Source organism: Vipera berus (genome assembly GCF_964194415.1).
Source record: "Vipera berus genome assembly, chromosome: 10".
NCBI lineage: Eukaryota > Metazoa > Chordata > Lepidosauria > Squamata > Viperidae > Vipera > Vipera berus.
Genome location: NC_138213.1, coordinates 22,507,843 through 22,530,292, shown reverse-complemented (window position 1 = coordinate 22,530,292; position 22,450 = coordinate 22,507,843). Strand labels below are relative to the sequence as shown.

At 49.2% G+C, this 22,450-nt stretch overlaps 1 protein-coding gene across 1 annotated transcript in view; it reads right to left on the bottom strand.

Annotated features, from left to right (window-relative positions):
• ST3GAL2 (ST3 beta-galactoside alpha-2,3-sialyltransferase 2) overlaps positions 1-21,717 on the bottom strand; it is a 41,177-nt gene extending 19,460 nt beyond the window's left edge. Inside the window, exons 1-2 of the mRNA XM_081336044.1 lie at positions 21,703-21,717; positions 5,834-6,956 (exon numbers count right to left, since the gene is read on the bottom strand). Coding sequence (XP_081192170.1) covers positions 5,834-6,163 — 330 coding nt within the window. The 5' untranslated portion in view covers positions 6,164-6,956; positions 21,703-21,717. The remainder of the gene's footprint in view (positions 1-5,833; positions 6,957-21,702) is intronic.
• Between the last annotated feature and the right edge of the window lie 733 nt (positions 21,718-22,450).

Here is a 22,450-nt window from a genome sequence, read left to right as displayed (position 1 = left end):
TACTTGGTTTGTAATTCACAGCCCAGGCAGTACTGCAATGTCTTTTGCCTATGTTTTTATGTTTTTATTTTTTAATCCCATTTATATCCCGCCCTTCTCCAAAGACTCAGGGCGGCTTACAATTTAAGCACAAACCAATGTGCTTAGCAATAGCCTTCATTCTATGTATATGCCTGCTTATTAGGGCTTTCGCCCCCCCCCCCCAAGCGGCATTATTACAAAGTCAGCTTAATTGCCCCCAACAATCTGGGTCCTCATTTTACCTACCTCGGAAGGATGGAAGGCTGAGTCAACCTTGAGCCTGGTGGGATGCGAACCTGCACTTATGTCACTTTTCTAGTTATTTGTTGTGTTTTATCTGCTGTAAAAGAGTATTTGAGGGCAGAGCACGCTGTATCAATTGTGAATACGTGCAGATGGCCCCGCTATCTCTGGCCACTGCAGAACCATGAAAGCAAGGTCATAAAAGGACAGCAAAGGAAACACCCAATATCCTAACCTACCCGGGAACATATGGGGCCTTAGGGAAAGACCTCAACCACCCAAAAGGGAACATATGGGGTCTTAGGGCAGGGCTTTTCAACTGGTGGTACACGTACCACCAATGGTGCTTTGCCACCTGGCAGCTGGTATGCGAAGTGGTAGCAGGGTGGAATGAGTTGAAGCGGCGGCAGCGCCGCAGAAGCCCAAAAAAGAGACAGCTGGAGCTGCAGGGCTGTCAGGGCTCTGTAGAGGTGCCAGGATCAGCGCTGGGCTCCAGCTGATTGGTGCTTCCGGGAGAGGAGAGGATATAAAAGAAGGTGGCTTTGGCAGGAAAGGGCCAGCGAGGGGCTGCCCTGACCTGCCCCCTGGGCGTGTGAAGAGGAGGCAAAAGCCCAACATTGCCGCTGACCATCCCTGCTGACCGCTGAGAAAGGTAAAAGGTAAAAGAATGCTTCCCTTTCCCCCGGGACGCCAGCACTCACGCTCTTGCTGCCTTCTCCGTGCACCCCCAGGGGAGGGGCAGAAATGGGAGGGGGGCTTGCTGGCTCCAGGGCTCCCCATGGATATAAGGCTGAGCGCGTTCCAGCTTTGATGGCTCCCACCAGTAGATAATCATCACGCTTGCTCACTGACCTCGCCTTGAAGCCACCAGGCTTCCCTTTCATCGGGTTCCCCCCTTGCTTGTGTGGGATGGCTATGGCCGGGGGCAGCAGGGCCACCGGCAGCGCTGGCAATCTCTCCCCCTCCCGTCATCCCTTCCTGAGTGTGGAGGAAGGAAAGAGAAGCAGGGGAGGAAGGAAGGAGCGAGCTGGGAAAGGGACTGCCTTCTGAGCGCTTCACAGGTTCATTTTTTAAGCTGCCAGAGGCTCCAGGCAGGAGGCTGCCCATTTTGACCCCTCCCCCCGTCGTTGCTTCTGCCTGGCTCTCAGCTCACCTCTCCCAGACCCATGCATGTGTTTCTGTGTATGTGTGTGCGTGTGCGCGTGTGTGCATGTGTAGGGGGGTGTCTCACCTCTTGCAGCCCACGCTGTGACATTGAGGAGGAAAAGAACAGGAGAGGTAAGAGAAGCTGCAATGGGAGCTTCTTGCAGCCTTCCACGGGGCTGGGGCGGGAGCTGACAGGCGCAGGGTGTGATGCGATCAGCAGCACGTTGAGAAAAAGGAACAAGGATTCAAAAAAAAACAACCAACTTTCATTACTTTGCAGCCTGCCATTGCAGAAGGTCTCTGTTGAGGCGCGGGGCTGCAAGGGGTGAGACACACACATACACACACTGTGTGCACGCTCTCACACACACAAACATGTGTGCGGGTCTGGGAGAGGTGAGCTGAGCTGAGGCATGCAGAGGCAATGATGGGGCAGGTGAAGCCTTTGCCCACCACTGCCTGCCTGTGGCCACCTCTGCCTGGAGCCTCTGGCAGTTTTTTTTTTAAAGCAGGGGACAGAGGAAGGAAGGAAGGAAGGAAGGAAGGAAGGAAGGAAGGAAGGAAGGAGAAGGAAGGAGGGAGGGAGGGATGCTTGGAAAGGCAATTTGGTTTGAAGGAGGGCTGTTGGGGTTGAGCAAACCCCAGGATTGCCAAAAGCAGCTACAGGTGATCGGGGCTTCTCCAGGGCTATGGGGGCTGGATAGAAGCCCAGGATAGGTGCACACTTCTGCAGGGTTGCAGAGGCGACAGGAGCCACAGGACCGGTGCTTCTGGTGCACACAAAAAAGGAGGGGGGGGGAAGAAAGGAGAGGTTGTAAAAGGAGGTTTTGACAGGAGAGGGAGAGAAAAAAAAGAATGGGGGAAAGAGAAGGGGACTGCAAAAGATACAGAGAAGCACAGCCTTGAGAGGAATCACCTGGAGGTGCACGGAAGAGAAGGGGGGGCAGGCGAGAGAGAGAAGAGGCTACAAAAGAAGGGAAGAGTAGAGAGGATATAAAGGGTGAAAGAGAAGAGGGGATAAAAAAGGAGGAGAGAAGAGAGGATATAAAGGGGGGTGAGGACTACCTGTACTTTATCACTTTTTCCCGTGTTTTTTTTATGGCCATCAAGTTTTTGACACCTTGCTAGGCGACTGGTGGTACTTGAATATTGCCATATCCTAAAAGTGGTACAATCGGTGAAAAGGTTGAAAAGCTCTGTCTTAGGGGAACACCCAAAAGGGAACAATTTTAGCTACTTCTGCTTTCTTCCTTATCTACAGTGTGCCAGCCTTAAAGGGCGAAGTCTTTATCTTATATGTGTCAGCTTTGCTGGGTGAATTGCTTATGTAATCAAAGAAGGTATAAAAATAAGGCTTTTCTAATATTTGGGGCTTTTTATCTCTTTTAGAGAAGCCCGTCTTTGTTCAGCTGAATAAAAACGTAAAGCTTGAAGGCAACTTCTAGTTTCCTGTATTTTTTATCAAGCAAAACCTCCGAACCTGCACAGCAGACCCACAAGAAATATCATTTCTCAGATTTCAGCAACATTTAAACATGGCTGCCCCAGGTGAGTCTACAGAATTCCTGCTGTCAGGTAGCATTAACTGGGTGGCATGACTGCCATTTTACTCTTTAGCAGCCACAAAATCTGAGCCAATTTGCAAGAGCCAATATGGCATTTACTGCTAGGTGATACCGACCACGCAACCAGTGCAGTCAAGCTCTGGCATAGCCTGAGGCCCCCAGCAGCTCAAGACAAAAAGCCGGGGAAAGGTGGACGCGGTGGCCACAGTGGCATTCTGGTCCTCCACGTCCATCTTGACCTCAAGGGAGCAGCTGCAGAACACCGGGGTTTCTTTCTTGACCTCCCTGTCAAAGGGCAAGAGGGTGTCACTGCCCTGCACTCCTACAGCTGGCTTCGTGCTTAAGGGAGGACTAGAACTCAAGTCTCTTTATTCCTGGCCCAGCACCTTTACTCACTCCACCAAAGTGGCTCTCAATAGGAAGCCATGAGGCAAGAACCAAAAGCAGGAAGGCATCAGCCTCGGGCAAAGCCAACCAGCTTCTGCCTTGGCAGCCTCAGGTGCCCGGGCTAGAAATGCCCCCAGCCTTCCAGAGAAGAAGATTATTATTATTATTATTTATTGGATTTATATACTGCCCTTCTCCCGAAGAACCCGGGGCGGTGTACAGGGCAATCAAAACACAATATACAATATACACTATACAAAGTTAAAATAAATTAAATTAAATTAGCCCTAATAAGTAAAACACATTCTAAAAGTTTAAAATTTAAAATTTAAAATCCCAATCCCTCAGTCCAGGCCGGCAAGCTCAAATAACCAAGTTTTCAGGTCACGGCGAAAGGAGCGAAGGTCAGGAGCCTTCTGGAGCTCAACAAGGAGTTGGTTCCATAGGGCAGGCGCGCCCACAGAGAATGCTCTCCCCCTGGGGGCCGCCAGTCGGCATTCCCTGACCGATGGCACCCTGAGGAGGCCCTCTCTGTGGGAGCACACAGGACGATGGGAGGTTGATGCCAGCAGAAGGTGCTCCCGTAAATAATCCGGACCCATGCCATTTAGGGCTTTATAGGTCATCACCAGCACCTTGAATCTCACCCGGAAGACAACTGGAAGCCAATGCAGCTCGCGGAGCAGAGGTGTTACATGGGAGTATCGGGAGACCCCCATCACAACTCGCGTGGCCGCATTCTGCACCAGTTGGAGCCTCCGAGTGGACTTCAAGGGCAGCCCCATGTAGAGAGCACTGCAGTAGTCAATCCGAGAGGTCACGAGCGCATGAGTGACTGTACGTAGGGCATCTCGGTCCAAATAGGGCCGCAACTGGCACACCAGGCGAACCTGGGCAAAAGCCCCCCTGGTCACAGCTCCTATATGATCTTCTAAACTGAGCTGTGAGTCAAGGAGGACATCCAAGTTGCGAGCCCTATCTACGGGGGGGTAACACCTCACCCCCCATAGTTAAAGATGGAATAGAGTGGATAACCCGAGATGCCGGTATGTACAGCCACTCGGTCTTGTCGGGATTTAGATGAAGCCTGTTCCTCCCCACCCAGACCCTCACCGCCTCCAGGCAACGGGACATCACGGCAAGGGCATCACTGGGTTGATTTGGGGTGGAAATAAAAAGCTGGGTATCATCAGCATACTGATGATACCCTACTCCAAAACCACGAATGATCTCACCCAGCGGCTTCATATAGATGTTGAACAGGAGGGGAGAGAGGACCGACCCATGAGGGACTCCACAAACGAGAGGTCTCGAGGCCGACCTCTGCCCTCCTGCCAACACCAACTGCAAACGACCCAGGAGGTAGGAGGAGAACCACTGTAAAACAGTGCCACCCACTCCCAACCCCCTGAGGCACCGCAGTAAGATACCATGGTCAATGGTATCAAAAGCCGCTGAGAGATCTAATAGGACTAGGACAGAGGAGCAACCCCTGTCCCGAGCCCGCCAGAGATCATTCACCAGCGCGACCAATGCTGTCTCCATGCTGTACCCGGGCCTAAAACCCGATTGGTAGGGGTCCAGATAATCTGTTTCCTCCAGGAACAGAGGGAGCTGATGTGCCACCACACTCTCAACAACCTTCGCTGAAAGCGAAGGTTGGAGACCAGACGATAGTTGTTCAAAATAGCCGGGTCCAGTTGTTCAAAATAGCCGGGTCCAGGGCAGGCTTCTTGAGGAAGGGCCTCACCACCGCCTCCTTCAAGGCGGCAGGGAAGCTACCCTTCCTCAAAGAAGCAGTTATTGCCGCCTGGAGCCAGCCAGGAGGGGCACGGGTCCAATAAACACGTGGTGGAACTCAGCCTCCCCATGATCCTGTCCACTTCTTCCGGAGTCACAGGGTCGATGCCTCCTCTCCCCCAGAGTCTGCTCACAGTTATTCTCTTGTACCACATTTTGATGCAACATTGGGCTGATTATAAAAGACATGACACCAAATTAGCATCAGAGCAAATTACCCCACTGCCTTCTGCTTTTAAGACCCCACCTGCCTTTTCCCATGAATTAATTCTGCCTTTTGGGGGGGTTGCCACAAAAGAAAAAAAATCTGCCAAGACAGATTAGCTCCACAATCTCAAGTGAATGAAAACGCCTGTGAGTTTGGAGGTCCTTAAGAAAACAGAAGGCAGGAATTTAATTACTCAGAGGTATGTGATGCATACAAGGTGGGTCAAAGGGTCGAGGGTGAAGGTGGAACAGAGGGAGACATGAGAGCATCAAACAGCTTAAATAACGAAAAAGAGTTGGGCTATGCTTTTGCCACAGAGCAGGTCCAAAGGATTTTGGGATTATTTGCAAAACTGCCCAGCGGGTTCTTGAGGCAATTTTACACAAGCAAGAGGCACAGACTTGCCCTTCCTGCAGGAGCTGAGGAGCTGCTTCTGTCTGGGCAAACAGCCCGCAGGACTCACCATCCACCACCTCTGGACGTCCAGCGGCAAGTCCATGTTCTCTTTGGTCCACACTGGGGAGATGTTGCCATCAAAGCGGCTGTCAAACCATGTGGTGTCGCTGGACTCCATGGCACACCGGTGGCAGGCACAGCTCTTCACCAAGAGCCCCTCCTTGCTCAGGCGCTGCATGCCAGCATAACTGGGCACCAGCTTCACCTGGTGGAGCCCGTTTAGTCCACCGAGGTCCAGATAGGCTATGCTGTGGTGGGAATAGGTGAAGAGCAGTGACATGATGAAGACAAGCAGGAACGCCGTGGAGAGGAACCAGAAACGCAAGGAAAACTTCATGATGGACGCTGAGGAGAAGGCACCCTTCACACAGCTGCAGCCAATGGAAAAGGGGACGGGGGAGCAGGGCTGGCCAAGAGTTGGACTCCACTGGACTACTCCTTCTGAGCCATGAAAGTCCCACAGCAAGCGATGGCCAGACCAGCCAGGCAGCCCCAGAGATGGTCTTCCGGCACTGAAGCACACAATACGAGAACTTCCACCTTAGGGAAACCGACCTTTAACTGCAGAAAAAAACCTCACAGGGCCTCTTTGCTGTTTCAGTTCTCATGTTTTGAAAATGTCTCTGTCCAGAGAAGACCTTTTTCTCTTGGAGACTGTCATCACCCCGGGGGGAGTTGGGGACCTCTCTGCTTCTTCTTCCTAGTTTCAGGATGCTGGGTCTCATGCAGAGGGAGAGAGAGCAGCTGCTATCAGAGCCACACCGACATCCTTGGGCTTAAGAAGCCGCCTCCTTGAGGCCCCCAGCCAGGATGCCGAGACCTGCTGCCCCTCCCCATGGGTGCGCGTCGCCTCTGAGGAGGCCCTCTGCTTCCCGGGACTGATGAGAGGGTAGTGAATCTGCAGCACTGCCACGGAGCAAGGTCTCCTGGCTGGGCTGGGCTCTCCCAGCCCCCTTGGCCCACAGTGATTACCCCTGGGTAGCCCAGGTAATGCCCAGTCAGTGCAGCAGCATCTCCCCTTGTGTGGCATCTGTCAGACATGGAGCTGCAGTATGGCTCTTCCTTGTGATGCTCTCTGTGCCCGCAACTTTTCAATATACTTCTGGCAAGTGCTCAACCAAAATCTGAACCTGGGGGGGGGGGGAAAGAGCAAGAGTGAGAAAGGTCACGATTACACAATGAAACAGGCAACGTCAAACCAACACCAGCTCAGTGCCCCAAAAGGTGCGAGAGGAGCAGCAACAGCCAACTGCACCCCCCGAAAGGGCCCTGCCACAGGCACCCCCAGCATCCCCAGAGGCAGCTGCCAGTCCACTCCTGGCCCTGCATAGAAGATTCGCTGCTGCAATGCCTCAAGGAGAAGCGCCTCTTATTTTCAGGATAAATAGATCAGAACGCATCACGGCCAGCACTGCAGTTTGCAGGTCTCCAGCCAAGCCCCACACGGACAGATTTTCTTAATGGAATCAGTCTCTGCAAGAGAAATGCATGCAATATTTTCAAATTCCAAATATTAGCATTGTTCCAAATATTAAATCATTCCTCAAAATGTCAGATGCCTCTAGGAAAGCGTCATCTGTTTCGCTTCTTCATCAGAGCTGACTGGATGGTGAGGGGCTGCCTCCTTGGTCAGGGCCATGGCTGCAAACGCCACGTTCCTGGGCTGTCCCAGCAGGACGTGGGCCCTGTGGTGGCCCTTCCCACCTAACCCTTTCTGGGACGGCGTAAAGGCTGGAGATGGGAAGCGCTTCTTAGGCCAGATAGAAAACGGACAGCCCACAACACATTGCCTCAAAAGAACAGGAGAGAAAAGCCTAAAATTTAAGCTTATCTCAAATACTTTCTTCTGCATTAGGCATGATGCCCGCATGAATGGCTAATTCTCAACATACAGCCACAACTGAGCCCAGAATTTATGTTGCTAAGTGAAAGATTTGTTTGTTTTTTAAACAAGTTTTATTGATTTTTTAATATTTACATATACATGTATTTGTGAAGCAAATGGTTGGGTAGTCAAAATAACAAATAACCAGTTGTTTGTAAATAGTTCAGGTTGCATCAACAAGGATTCCGATTCCCTTAGTTATCACATAGTCAAAATAATCAAATCAGTACATTTCTAGTCATGACCTAGTCCATTAACAGAATTTTCAATATATTTTCACTATTACATATCAATATCCTGTTTTTAAGTTTTACTTAAATGCAATAAAATACTCTGGAGTAGCCTATATTTAAAAAAAGCTTAATTTTTGGATAACCCACAATTCCCTATTTCAATAAAAAATAATTCTCTTGTCTACAAAACTTACATTATGTTTTTACATTCTTATGTTTTATCAGTAAAGTCTAGTTTTCATCTTAACAAATCACCAATTATTAGAAAAATATTTTTTGTCTTAACCGTTCAACATTAAAATACTATCTTGTTATAAGATTCTAGATTCTATAGTATAGTTCAAAATTATCTTCTAAAAGCTTAATTCTGTTTTCCTTTAAAGATCTAATATATTGATTCTAATAACCAACTTTACTTAAATACAAGATGAGTTTCTGTCTATATCATTACAACTAATATATTCTGTATGTCGTCTTAACCATTCAATTGTTAAAATACTATTCTATAATATAGTTCAGAATTGTATTCTAGAAGCTTAACCTTGTTTTTCCTTACAGATCTAAAACCTAAATGTAAAATCAGTTATATTTTTTAGAGATTCCCCTTAATCCATTAAGAGATATTTTTAAACTCTATTCTTAGGAATCCCAAAGAAGAAACAAGTTCAATTTTTTAAATCTAACTCTTGCCTTCCTTTTGTGCCAATCAGGCCTCACTTTTGGCATCTTTAAATTCTCAAATGTATCTCCCTTTCTTCCTATAGTCCTTATTTGAATCCAGGGAGAGCATCCAAATGTCAGTCTTGCAAAGAAAATGTCCCCTTTGCAGCCATTGAAGTTTTGCTTTAAGAGTTCAGTTTTTGATAATTGATGTAGTATAGTTGTCTTTTTCTTCTTCCAATTCCATCTGGGTTAGGTAGAAAGTAGTAGCTGGTGCTGTGGTTGTCATTTCTTCACTCTTAATGTTGCTTTCTTCGGGTGCTATTGCTTTTTGAGTTGTAAGTTTTGTAGTTCACATTGAAATTTGGACTTTAGGGTTCTCTGTAGGTTGCATTTGTTGTTCTTTGAAGTCTCCTATTTTAGTGTTAATTTCCACTTCTTCTATTTGCTTTTGGATTGTCAGTTCCTCATTTAAGGTCATAGTTTCATTTGGTGGCTTTAAATTGTCAGATTTTTCTTGCAGTTTGGCTTTAATTTGCTCTGTCATTGCCAAAATCGTGTCCAGTATCAGTTTATAGTTAAGTGGTGGGATGTATTCATCCATTTTGTTGTTGTTTGCAGCTAAATCTTCCATGGAGGCTATTGTAATAAGAGTCAAAGATTATCCACCTCCAAAAGAGTTGTTTTCAGTACCAGGTGTTCCCACACTTATCTTTAAAAGTGATGTCAAGGACAGCTCTGTTATTCAGTCAGCTCCCACAGTAGAGAAAAAAATTACTTGCTGTACCAGGTTTCGTCACAAGATGTCATCAATAACATATGGAATGCGATGTAATTTTTTTTCAAAATTAATATAACACTTTTATAGCATTAGTCCATTTTTTTCCTTAATTCACCGCTTAAAGAGAAAATAGGGTAGGACATCCCCACCAAAAAATAGGAGCCTTTTAGTAAGTAGAGATAAAATTGCTTAATTTCTTTGCTGAATTACTTGATTTTCTTTTAAGGCTTTAAAATTTGTTCCCCAAGTATATAATCGCCGTTCTTTCAAAGGAGGGGGGAGGCAATTTTCAGAAAAGTTTGCAGGAAGGTGATTAGGGGAATAAGAAAATTAAAGTCTCATCCAGTTCCTCCAGATTGCTTCTTAGTGCTAGGTAGTACTTTTGGCTTTTGGCAGGGAGCGGCTTAATGATCGGCCATCTTCATGGCCAATCTCTTCTTCTTTGGGCCAAAGGAGCTGCTCCGGATTCAAGTGGAGGGCTGCTGCCCTTCCGCGATCACAGGGAGGGTCTCTTCACAGTAGTCACCCCTCCACGGCGATTTTGGACCCTTTTCAGGGTCCTCCAAAAAAGAAAGATCGGATGGCAGGGAGCGGACTCTTCCTGCATGTCTGGAAGCGCTGCACGCGCAAACCAAAAGCCTTGCTAAGTGAAAAATTTATTGAGTTTTGCTCCATTTTACCAGTTTTCTTGCCACATTTGCCAAGTGAATCACTGCAGTTGTTAAGTCAGTAACAGTTGTTAAGCGAATCTGGCATCCCCATCGAATTTGCTTGTCAGGTCACAAAAAGGGGATCACATGACCCTGGGAGACCATCATACATACAAACCAGTTGCCAAGCATCCAAATGTAAATCACATGACCATGGGGATGCTACAACAGTCGTAAGTGTGAAAAATGGTCGTAAGTCACTTTTTTCAGTACCTTTATAACTTTAAATGGTGACCAAATGAACTGTTGTAAGCCGAGGACCGCCTGTTCAGCATTGTCAACTGTCTGGGAACTTTTCCTTCCTTCCATTCCAGGCCTCAGTTCCTCCATCCGCCACCTCTGGGGTCTCTTCTGGGCTGAAGGGCCCCAAAGGCTACAAGCTGAGCAGGCAAGCAACCCGGTGGGGAAAGGAGTCCAGCCTCCTTTCAGGGGCTGGGAGCAAATCTCCCAAGACCATCCCCCTTTGGAAGTAGGGCAAGACCCCCCTCGGGACCACCAGCTCCAGCAGCAGAATCACTTTGTGGGATGGAGGCTTTCTTTTAGTCTGCAGAGTTCACAGCATGTTAAACACGAGAAACATTGGTACTGTTTGCCATTCCAACAGTCACTTCTACTAAACCAGGCGCCACCTATTCTACATTGTTTTTTTCTTCTGTTAAGTGCAGGACCTGACTTTTCTCATCCCTGAATTGAATCTTGTTGAATAGGGTCCAATACTCAAATCTGTCAAGATCTTTCTGAATTTTAGATAGATAACCTTTATTAACAATTTACTGTGGGCACAATGGCACACATTAAAAATGAAATTTAGTTGCTTGCTCTCAAAGTATACACATACATAACACACATTTAAACATACTACATACAACATATGTATAGCCTTACACCCTTACATATAAGTAACATATAAATATTAATCACTGTCCATCTTGAATACATAGCAGGAGGAAGCTTTGGAGTTCACAAGGTTAATTATGGAACAAAAGGTTAATTATGGAACAAAACTGACTGAATCTGGATGTTCTGCTTTGGATACCACGAAGCCCCCTCCCCCCAGAAGGTAACAAAGAAAACAGGTCGTGAGGAGGACGTATAGGGTCCCAGACAATACTGCAGACCCTGCTCAAGCAACGCTTCTGTGCTATGTCCTGGATGGGAGGGAGGGAACTGCCAATGATCTTTTCGGCCATCCTCACCACTCTCTGCACCGCCTTCCTGTCTGAAGCAGTGATGCTTCCAAACCAGACTGTGATGCTGTATGACAGGATGCTCTCGATCGTCCCTCTGTAGAAAGTGGTAAGAACAGGGGAATATATCTTCCAAAATGTTGGCAATTCCCAGCTAGGTGTCATCCGCAAATTTGATATAAAAGACGATGTACAAAAGAGAATGCCCCACCTGTACATGCCTTAGCAATGACAAGTAACAAAAATATTGGGGACCACACATTTTCTCAAAATGTAGTTTCCATTATGCATCTTAAGGACAGACTGAATTAATTTGCAGGAAATTAAGATAACCTAACCAAAAGGAGTCATATTTATTCTCATTGTTAATGTATTGTATGCCAACTACAATTATACATTATATACCTCAACAGGTCTCTATTCCTTTCTAGATGTTATAACAGGAAGACTGTATTGTTCTTCCTGTAACATTGACAAAATACTGTATTTTAAAAAGAAATTTACTGACAGCTATTAAAAACACTAAAACTGGATGCAATATTCCAAGTGTGGTTTTACAAAAACATTATAAAGGAGTACATATGGACTGTGCTGGCTTTTTTGACAGCTGCTGCACACTGCTGGCTCATATTTAAGGTTGTCTACTAGGACTCCTAGATCCCTCTCAGAGTTATTGCTGTTGAGTCAGATACTGCTTAATCTATACCTGTGTGTTTAGTTTTTCCTGCCAAAGTGTAAAACCTACTTTTCTCTATATTGAATTTCATTGTGTTAGACGAGGCCCAGTGTTCAAGTCTGTTGAGAGCTTTTTCCATCTTGGGTCTATCTTCCAAAGTGTTGGCTATTCCCCCCAGCTTGGATTCATCCGCAAATCTGATAAATTCTCTTTCTAACTCCTTGTTTAGTTTAAGAAGATGTTGGAAGAGTGCTGGGCCAAAGACAGAGGTAGCCCACAGCATGCTTCTTTCCATGTAGCTATAGTTCCACTGAGGGCCACACACTGAGTTGTGGTCCTTAATGCCAAGAGAATCTTGTGATTCTATGATCTGGGAATGTTATTTCTCCTAAGCGGTAGCTGAAATCTGTCCCTTACTTTTCTTGGTTAAAGGTTCCTTTCCACCTTTCTGGTTAAAGGTGGGGTCAAAGTTCCCACTGCTTCGTCCTCTTAACGAAGCCCAAATCCAGCTGGCGGATTCTCCGGGGCCTTCCGCCGTTTGGCAGGATTCTGGCCTCACTGAGGCAAGCGCTGAGCTGGAGCCTCGTGCTTAGCCCAATTCATCTCCAGGCAGATCTTTGGGTCGCTGAAACTGCCCATCCAAACCCCTCTTGGCTTTGAGGGTTCCATTAATATTTTCTCCTCTTCTGATTGTTCGATGGCCAGGAAAAACTCCCCTTTTAGAGGAGGTGCTCCCCCCTGCGTTGCCTCCAGACAGGCGGGCCCCTTCCTGCCACGCGACGCACTGCCCCTCCTCAAACCACAGGGGGGTCTGCAGATACACCGGGAGGCTCCAGGCCTCTTTCAAAAGCTGCCAAGAGCAAAAGGCTCCTGTAAAGCCCCCCAGATCTGAGCCTGTCCTCTTGCTACACGCCTCATCTGGACTAGTATGGGCGAAAGACTCCACACCAACAGCAGAGGGTTGCTGGCCACAGCTGAAAGTTGAGAAGAAAGAGTGAGCAGAAAATCTACTCGGGAGTCGAGACAATCCCTCGAGGCTCCAGATTTCCCTCCAGCAGGCCTGCCTTGGGTGCCTTCTGCGGGAGCATCGCATCTAAGGAGGGAGGAGGCGATTTCGGAACTTCCCTGCATGTCAGACCGGCTGATTTATCCAATTAATAGGGCTGCAGCCTCTCAGCCAGCATCCGTTTAATCAACTGTCTGCAGAAAAAAGGCACAAGAGGGCTTTTCTTCCTGGCCAGCTGTGCGGAAGCCGAGAGCCAAGGCCACGCTCCACCCGACTCCAACAGACAGGCCATGGAAGGGACTCTGCCAAGGGGCAGCAAGGCAGCCCATTCCCAGGCACGTTTGTGGCCTGCAGTTGTGGAGAACCAGCACATCAACCCTCTTCCCATATCCTCCTGCTCCAAGCTGGGGTCTCCTCCTCCCTGGTTTGGCCCTTTCAAGCCCCCTCCACACCCCGCCCGGGAGCCCCGCTGCCATTTCCCGCTAAGCTGGGACACACCCAAAGCGAATGCAAGCATCCGCCCCAGAGAGGGCGCTGGCCCAGGGCCATGCTAAGGGGTGGGGCAGCCTTCCAGACTCTGGAATCTGCCCCTCACATTTTGGGAGGGAGCGACTGATGAGGGGCTCTTGCTCCAGGGGGGGCACTGAAAGGCAGCTCGATATGTTCCCCAGCAGCAGAGGCCTCCTCAGTGTCTCCTGAGGGCCACATGAGAAGCAAAGGAAGGAGCTTGGCCCCCACAGTGAACATTGCCAAGGGCTTCCCAGGACTGTGGGAAGAGGAGGACTGGCTTCCCCATCATTCCCTGCCCTGTTTGCCCTTGAAAAACAGTGTGCCAAGGCAACTTGCTAGTCAGAGGTCCTCCTCCAAGGAGGATGGGAATCAAGCAGGAGAGTCTTCCCCAAGAACTTTGGCAGCTGGCACAGGCCTGGCCCTACCACATGGTGGCACAGGCAGGAGGGGAAGCTGCTCCCAGATGCCCAATGGCGGTCAGGGGCCTGAAGGAGCCAGGCAGAGACCCATTGTGCAGACTACTGTCCCAGCCTCCCCCACGGCTCGCAAGAGGAGGGCTCTGGGTGATTTGAGATACCAGAACTATGGAGGGATTTAAGCCGCCTTCAGCACCTGAAGAGAAAGTCGGGTACAAATCTAAGAATTAAATGGTGCAGGATGAAAAATGCCACTTCCCACAAAAGTTGGGATGAACCTTATGAGTTGCTTGTGTTTTGCAGCTTGGAAGCCCCCCTGATCAGGGATAAGAGGCTCTTTGTTAGCCAGCCCAGCAGGCGGGGAGAGCAAGCCGTCTGCAGCCTCTCCCTAAAGAGCAAAGCTGCTTTCCTTCCAGGAGCTGCTGCAGCAACAGCAGGGGGTGGGGGGGGAGCCATCCAGGTAGCCACTTGGGGCTCCCGCTTGCCTCTCCAGAGCTGCAGGAGCCAGGAAAGGCTGGAGCCCTCAGCTCTAGAGCCCCCTCCCCCCTGCCATTTCCTCCTCCATTCTGGCCGGGCTGAGCCAGAGGCTGCGGACAGGGCAGGGCAGGGGAGCTGCAACCCAGCGGCCATGAGGGTGAGGCGGCCTCAAGAGCAGCCCCAATGTCCCTAACTCCTGGTAGCCAGCCAGAACGTTTCTGGCAGCCAGACCAGAGGGAGCGAGACGGTGCTGGGCTCATGTCCAGAGGAGGAAGGCAGCAGGCCACTCAGCTGGTAGATTCAAGGAAAAGGCAGCTCCCCCTCCAGTTCCACCTAAGCCCACTTGTGGTTGTGATCGATGTTCTGGCCTGAACCAGGAGACCCGCTCAATGGTGGAGACCTCTCCACAGAGGGCAGCATTCCTCCCTGCCCTGGCAGCCCGAAGCAACAACAGCCATCCTGACGCAACCTGGCCTGTCTGGGGAAAGGGATCTGCTGGCTCTTCTGAGGCCACAATGAAGCCAGCAAGATCTGGAAACTCTTCTTAGAATAAGGACAAAGAGAACAAAGAGGAACTTGGGACGACCCGTTTCCATCAAACAGCTCCGGCCCCAAATAAGCTATTGACCCACTTGCTAGATCAGGTGGAAAACCACTGACTTGCTGAAGAAAGGCCATGGAGACCCTCGGGGAGAGACCCACAGGGAAGCAGCCTCCAAAGGCTTATGCACAGCGAAGCAGGTCTGGACAGCCAAAAAGGTTCAGAAGGGTCCCACTGGGCGGAACTGCCAGCAACTGGGGGCTCCTGGGCCAAAGAACAGGAAAGAGGCCACCTTGCTGGGCTCATTGTTGCTCCTGGAATGTAACATACACTTGAAAGTATTTCTGCAAAGCACCTTCCCAGTCCACACGAGATGCAGCCTCTCTTCCACTGAAGCTCTTTGGACTTGTATGGAAACCTGAAGAGGAATAAATGGTAGCCGGGGCCCGTTTGCTCTCTGAGCATAATGGAGACGGCCAGAGAGCCGTGAAGGGAGGGGCAGAACAATCTAAATACTAGAAGACTGGCTGATCATTTGGCCAGGCTGTTGCAGGAAAAGAATGAAGCTTCCTTAGAGCAAGCAGAAGAGCCACTGCAGGGGACTCGTGGAGAAAAAGGCAGCGCTGGAGGAGGAAGCTGCCCAAGTGACCAGCACTGCCCCTGCAGCCAAGGCCGGGTCCAACCCTGTACTGGCCTTTCAGAAGTCCTGCCGGACTGGGAAGTGCCAGTTGGCAGGAGGGAAGTAATTACCAAAAGTCAGAGGAGATATTCCCAGACTCAACTCGTTTCCTCATTACCTTTGATTGGCACAACAGAGGGTGCTCATTCCTACCTCTTCTACTCTTTAGTATCTGGATGAAGGCACGCTTATTCACTAGCCAGTATGAGACAGAATTGAATGGAAGAGAAAAATATAATTCAAACTGTTGTTAATAAGTTAGGCAATTGGCCTGAAAATAATAAAGTTTAACTAAGTTCATTATTTAGGAAAGGGAAAAAAACATATGTTCAGATTTAGAAGTGGGGATGCCTGGCACTTGTGAAAAAGACTTTGGAAGAGAAATCTGATTGCAAGCTGAACTTCCGTGCTACCATGCAATATTAGGTTGCGACAACAAAAGTATGATTTTCAAATCCAGGGAAATAAACATCATACAGCATCTAGGAATTTTGTGTGCTCAGATCCCGCCTGAGGTTCAGCTCTGTGCAGCACACAGCAATTCCCTCAGCAGGGCCTTCCTCCCAACAGTCCGCTTGTACCACCTTCCTTCTAGTTTTGCCCCAGAGACTTGGCCTCTCTTGTGGGGCAGTCCTGCACAAGTCGCTGTCCTTCCTCCCTCAGCCTCCTTTTGACAGACTCCCCCCCACCCTCCCATCGGCCCCTGTCCTTTTCAGCAGGCAGGCAAGAGACGGGCAGAAAGGTTAATGCTCACACTGGTGCAGGATGCTTTGGTTAGCCTCAAACCCAAACCAAGGCACGTGTATTTCATCCGTGAGGGTAGGACATGGAAAAGTGAACTGAATCGCTCAGCTTCCAAGTGCCCATAGGTGCCCACACACTTTTCACCCAGGTGGAGAAATGAGGGGGACTGGAAGCTTTGTCTGCTCGCAAATGGGGTGCTTGGAGACGGAGCGAGTCACTCGGTTTCTAAGTGCCACATTCGCAAGCAGATGAAGCTTCCAGTCTCCCTCTGGGCAAAAAGTATGTGGCGCATCTGGATCACCTGCCCCCCTCCCCACCTCTGCCTCTGTGTTTGGACTTACCAGTGTTGCATCAAGGGGCTGGTCGGCTGCGGTTTTTGCTAGACCCTGTCAGCCCCCGTGCGCTCACCGCCGCTTGTGCTAGCCACCCCTAACCACCCCCTGGGCTTATATTACGCCCACCCCAAAAAATCAGGTTCATAAAAAACCAATAACAATTAATAAAGCAATAAACATTATTGCTGCTCTTGGGAGACCTTCTGACTGCAATATCCTCTGAAACAAAAGTCAGAAGTGGACAACTCACTATGGCCAACTTACCACTGCCAATTTGCCATGGCCAACTCGCCATGGGACAACTTTCTGCAGGACAATTCAACAATTTAATTATTTAAAATAATTTAAAAATTATTTTAATCTTTGTCATTCACATTTCATTCTGCCCCTCCTTTTGCATCCTCTTTAAGGATTCTGTTCCACCATTTCTTTGATATTAGGGTAACTCTTGTCCTGCAGTGAGTTGTCCATGGCAAGGTGTGCCCTGGTGAGTTGACTTAGTTGCAACAGAAGTGTCTTAGCCATCTTTTTGGACAGTTATGACAGAGGAAACCCAGTGGAGCTCTGAGGGTGCCCTGCTCCTGGGAATGGCGGGATCTGATTCCTCCCTCCCGTTCTTGCTAAGATGGGCAGCTTTCCTGTCTGCTAAACCAGGAAGTACAGGCTTCCTGCACAGGCTTATCCTAATAACCAGAATACATTCTGTATTCAAGATTACAAAGTATCACATTTTTAAAATATTTTGATGCATGTGTGTATTGCTTAAACCAAGTTTGCTACTGGTTTACACAACTTTAACGGTATTGCTTCTATCCAGTTCAGGCCCATCTTCAGAGAACTTGCATAACTCTAATGGGATGTGTGGATGACCTGGGGAAGGGGTGAAGAAATGCTGCCCAGGAAACAATCCAAGCAAAGAGGCAGGAGCCCCCAGTGACTCAACAGTCAGCAAAAGAATCATAGGATGGACTGATCCTAACAGATCAGGCAGGAGGTTTGCACCTTCAGACTTACAAGAGTCTGTTGATATAGCCTTACAATGGAAGAGATTTAGATCACTTTGTCATGTTTCTTGTCTGATTTGCCTGGCAAGACTAACAACGACAGACCACAATCATCTGCCCAACTGCACGCAAATGGAAGAAATGCTGTTTCTTCATCACAAGTATCTTCTTGACCCTCAAAAGGAGCTGATCACCAGTTCTGTGAACTTCAACAGCTACAATGCTTGAAACAAATTTTCAGATGTTCTCCTCATTCTTGGACCAAAGAAGCTTCTCGGAACCAGAAATCCACCCAGATCTTGTAGGTCCTGGCAGCCATGCTGGCCAGGAGACCTGCTTGAAGATGAAAGACTTTCCTATCCAAGCTTTGGGCTCTCTCTAGTGACGCCAAGAGCTCTCCCTACCTGGGCTGGCCCCCTTGGGCCTTTGCAACCATCCACCCTCCTATCAGGGATTCCCTTGCCCTATTCCTGTCCCATCTGGTGAGGAAAAGAGCATGGCCAAAGGTCTTCCCGTGACCTTGCAAGTGTTTGACTACTGGCATAAATATGACAATTTAAGGAAAAGAGCAACCCAGCATAGGGCAAAAATCAAAAATCCTACAGTACTATAAAGGGCAAAAAAATTGATGGTCATATTAATTCTGTGGCTTACAAGCAACCTAAGATTGAACAATAAATGCACTATCCTTTTCTGATTCAATGGATTAGAAAATCAGAAGGCTCACTCCCAGGGCAAGAGGAGTTTGGACACCAAAGGTCAGCCTCCTCCATCCAAAGAAGGCCCACTGGGGCAGTGGGACCATAAGACGCGGGAAGAGCCTATTTTTGTCCCTGCTTTAGCGCTGGACGTGAAGAAGGAACGCTCAGTCATCAGAAAGGGGGCGACTGCTGGTGGACTTCTCTGGATCCATGGAGACGCAAGGGCTGCAGCTCATGGGACGGGTCGCACCTACCCACCTTTCTGATGATTAGGAAGGTGCCAAAGTGAACAAGAAGAAGCACAAGGTTGATGAAACAGTTAAAGCCGCACTAGACAACACACATTTATTTGAAAACGTGATTATTCCAAAATCAGCCACAGGAATAGTAGCACCTTTGGATGGCAAAGGGAAAAGACTTTGCTCAATCCAGAAGAGAATTAAGAAATTCTTAATTCTGCTGCACAAAATAACGGAGACAACCAAAAAGGCCCAGCTTTGTATTTGCTAGGTGAGCCAGGCAACAGGAAATTCCACCCAAGCTGTAGGAAGGGAAAAATCATGGGACTTGCCCCTCCCCTGCTGTGCTCTCCACCAGAGTGCAGAATACTCCTGCCAGGGCCTCCAGATGGAGGAGGAAGCTCATGGGGGTCCAGGAATCTGGCTGAATCCCAATAGGGCCAGAAGGAAGAGTAAGGCCCTCCTTCCTGTCCAAACCCACCCACCCACCCCCGCTACCACCTGCGCTCCAGGCTGGCTGTGCAGGAGCAGAACCTAATTTTCTCCCCCAGAGAGAAATGAATGTCCCTGCATGGCAGGAAACCACAAAGGGGAACTGTGATACAAAAACCTTTGCAAAACAGAAGTCATATAAGCTCTTTGTTGCAGTACTAAGATTGCATTTTCTCCACTTTATTCCAGTTTGCTAAGTATCTGAAAATATTTCAAATTAAAGGGGGTGAGGCTATATAAAAATGTTTAAAAGCGGGTGAGTGCTTAAATTTAGATAATAATTTTGTTACTTTCATTATTTATTTTAACGTTTCCCACTCTGCATCCTGCAGATCTCCGTTCCTCAAATAAGGAGAGTAATGGAAGCTTCAGCCATCCTCACATACGCACCACCTCCCTTGAGCATCCAATTCAGGGGGGGGAGGGGGGAGGAGGGGCTGCTGCTGTGGCTCCAAAGAGGCGTGTCAGAACCCCTATCTTACAGGGTTCCCCTTTCCCCTCCTAACCCATTCCTTTTCTTTCCTCCTTCATCCTCACTCTCTTCTCCTCTCTTCTCTTCCTGGGGGAGGGGGGAAGCGCTTGGGGTTATTGCCTTGACTTCCTCTATCACCACAATGTAACACTTCTTGCTTTCCTGCATAATACTTCGTGAACTTTCCTCCCCTTGATGTCAGCTAGCAAAGGGGGCGGGGGCGGAAATGAAAGGAATATAACCTCAGGCAACTGGTTTATCTCCGCTCCCAGAAGGTGTGAAAAGCTGCCAAAACATGGCTGCTGCTGACGGCCTGATCTTATCTCCCCTTTCCCACGGAGCCTGGCACCTGGGGATTGTGGCCTGTTTGAACTGACCGATGAACTATGGGGTGGGGTTTTGCTTGGGACATTTTAACCTATCGATCTGAGCGGGAAGTCCTCAGATCCTGTCTATTATGCCTGCTATCAACTTCTAATAAAAGATCCTTGTGGAAGAAGCTGCTTCCACGTTCTACTTTCTTGGGATGAGGTTTTGAAGTAGGCCCTGACAAGGCACCTCTGGGCTTCAGGATCTCCACTCTGAAGCAGCAGGGCCTGCTGCAAACCACAAAGGTGAAAAATAGTTCAGGGTCTCAGGATGCAAACCTCAGCCTTTCAGATCTGGAACCTGAGGCTGGACACAAGTTTGTGAGGCAGGGGGCACATCCGGTCCTCTCTCCCTGACCTATGCTGTGAACCATGGCTAATTGCAAAGGTAAAACCAAAACCACACCATAGCTTTGTTCTGTAAACCCTGTTAATAAGATTTAATGCTGTTTGTTTTTGAGTTAGCCAACAGGATATGCAAACCATACCTTATGGTTTAGTATGTTGTATGAAAAAGCTATTATGGCTTATTCAAATCATCAGTTACAAAAACCACGGCTTACTGTAATGTGTAAATGCAGCTCCTTAGGGAAATGGGAAGTTTGTTGGCTGGAGGTTCCCCCTTGTCCAAACTCCAAGTTCTTCAGCTGGGGAGAGGGGCACTGCCCCATAGGACCATAGGAGCTCCCAGTTGTGATCACAGAGATCTGAACATTGGAAGTCATGAAGACATTTCCTACTAATCCCAAAGGTTCTTCTGGTCACAGAGACACCCCCTCCCCCAAGACGGCTTGGTGGGCCTCTCGGCTCTTCTCTTGGGGAGAAGAGGGGGGGCTTTCCCCAGCAAACCTTCTACCCAGGATATCCTATATACTATCAAGCACATGCTGCACCAATGGCTGGATTCACACGGTACACTAAGCTGGGCTTGAAAATAGTCAAAGATCAAGGGAAGTTAGCCCCTGGATTCCCCAGACAGCCTGCAACCTTCTCCATCATGCTGTTGCTCCATTTCAAGGAAAGCAACTTTATCAGAAAACAAGGAACATTAAGCCAAAGGAGTTAAAGTCAAGAGGTTAAAAAAAAGAGAAAGAAAATCCATCTAAAACTAATCAACATTCAGCTCCTGCACTGCAAGGGGTCCTTCCTTAAACCACATTCGCTTGCCCCGCTCCCAGCATCCGTGTTTCCTGAAATGCTCCCAATTTTGCATGCAGATAATAAAACATTTATCAATTAAATTGTACCAATTTAATTAATGAATAATAACCATTCATTCCATGCCACAGACCACAAAATACCCTACTAAGTATTTGCCCATTTTAAAATTTGTATGCCCATTTTTCTCATCTTCACAGAGGGATAGAAATTTATTTCTTAGTTTTTCTCCATTTATGGTGAATTGTTTGTTATATTTTCCCTATCAAGCACAAATTCTGTAGTCTTAACAAATTAATTTTGAGTCTGCTTAAAATCATATTTCATGAGCATCCAAGTCGCATTCATGTATATCGCAAGCCCTGCCAGGCATACACCTGCTCTGCCTTGCCCAAATGTTTATTGTCGCCTCTTGGACCCTTTGAATCAGAATTCTGCCTTTCCCATCAACATTTAACAAGCTAAATTGTACTTATACTTGATGCGTGATAGCTCCCCTTTTCTGCAGTGTCACAATTACACCATTCTCCCAATGAAACAGATCCAGCCTTCACACAGGCTAAGCAAGACACACGGATACTCCACCGGCCAGCCAAACGCACCCACGGGCCTTTCTGCCGGCGCCCCATCTACATCTGCAGCTCCGAAATCTTGGGTATTCGCTGCCCCTCACAGCAGCCTTTTCTCCGTTGCCTTCCGGGGGGGGGGCGAGCATTGCTTTCAATCTTATTCTGGGGCACATCGCCATTAGGCCCCGCCCATCGGGAAAGTCCATTGCCAGCATTTCGCCCCATCATCTGGCGGCCGCCGCCGCCTCTCGGCTCCTCTCGGCCGCGGCACAAAAGGGAAGCGCGGGGACTGCCTGCGCCTCGCGGCCGGCGCGCGGCCAGCCGCCCGCCCCTTCCCCGGGGGCTCCGAGGCCGGGCCAGGCGCGCGGGGCTGCGGGAAAGAGGGTCCCGGCGGGAGCCTCCCCCGCCAGGGAGGCCGGCGGAGCAGCCGTCTCGGCGACCGCGCCCAGCCCATCCGCGCCACGGCCTTCGCGGATCTCGCCTCCTGCTAGCCCGCCTCGGGGCCGCGGCCAGAGACGCGAGAGGCGGCAGCGCCCCTGCCGCGCGGCGCCCCGAAGCCTCCCCGGCCCTCCTGCGCCGGCGGCAGCTACGGCGCGCGGGGCTGCGGGCGCTCGGCGGGGAGCGGAGAAGGCACGCGGCGCGCCCCGCCTCCCCGCAGCTCTCCCGCGAAGGCAGCCCGCGCTCCGCTCCCCCCGCTCCCCCGCTCACCGGAGAGGCGCCGCCGCCGCCAGCCGAGGGCGAGGAGCTGCCGTCCGCCGGGGCCGGGCGCGGCGCGAGCCCG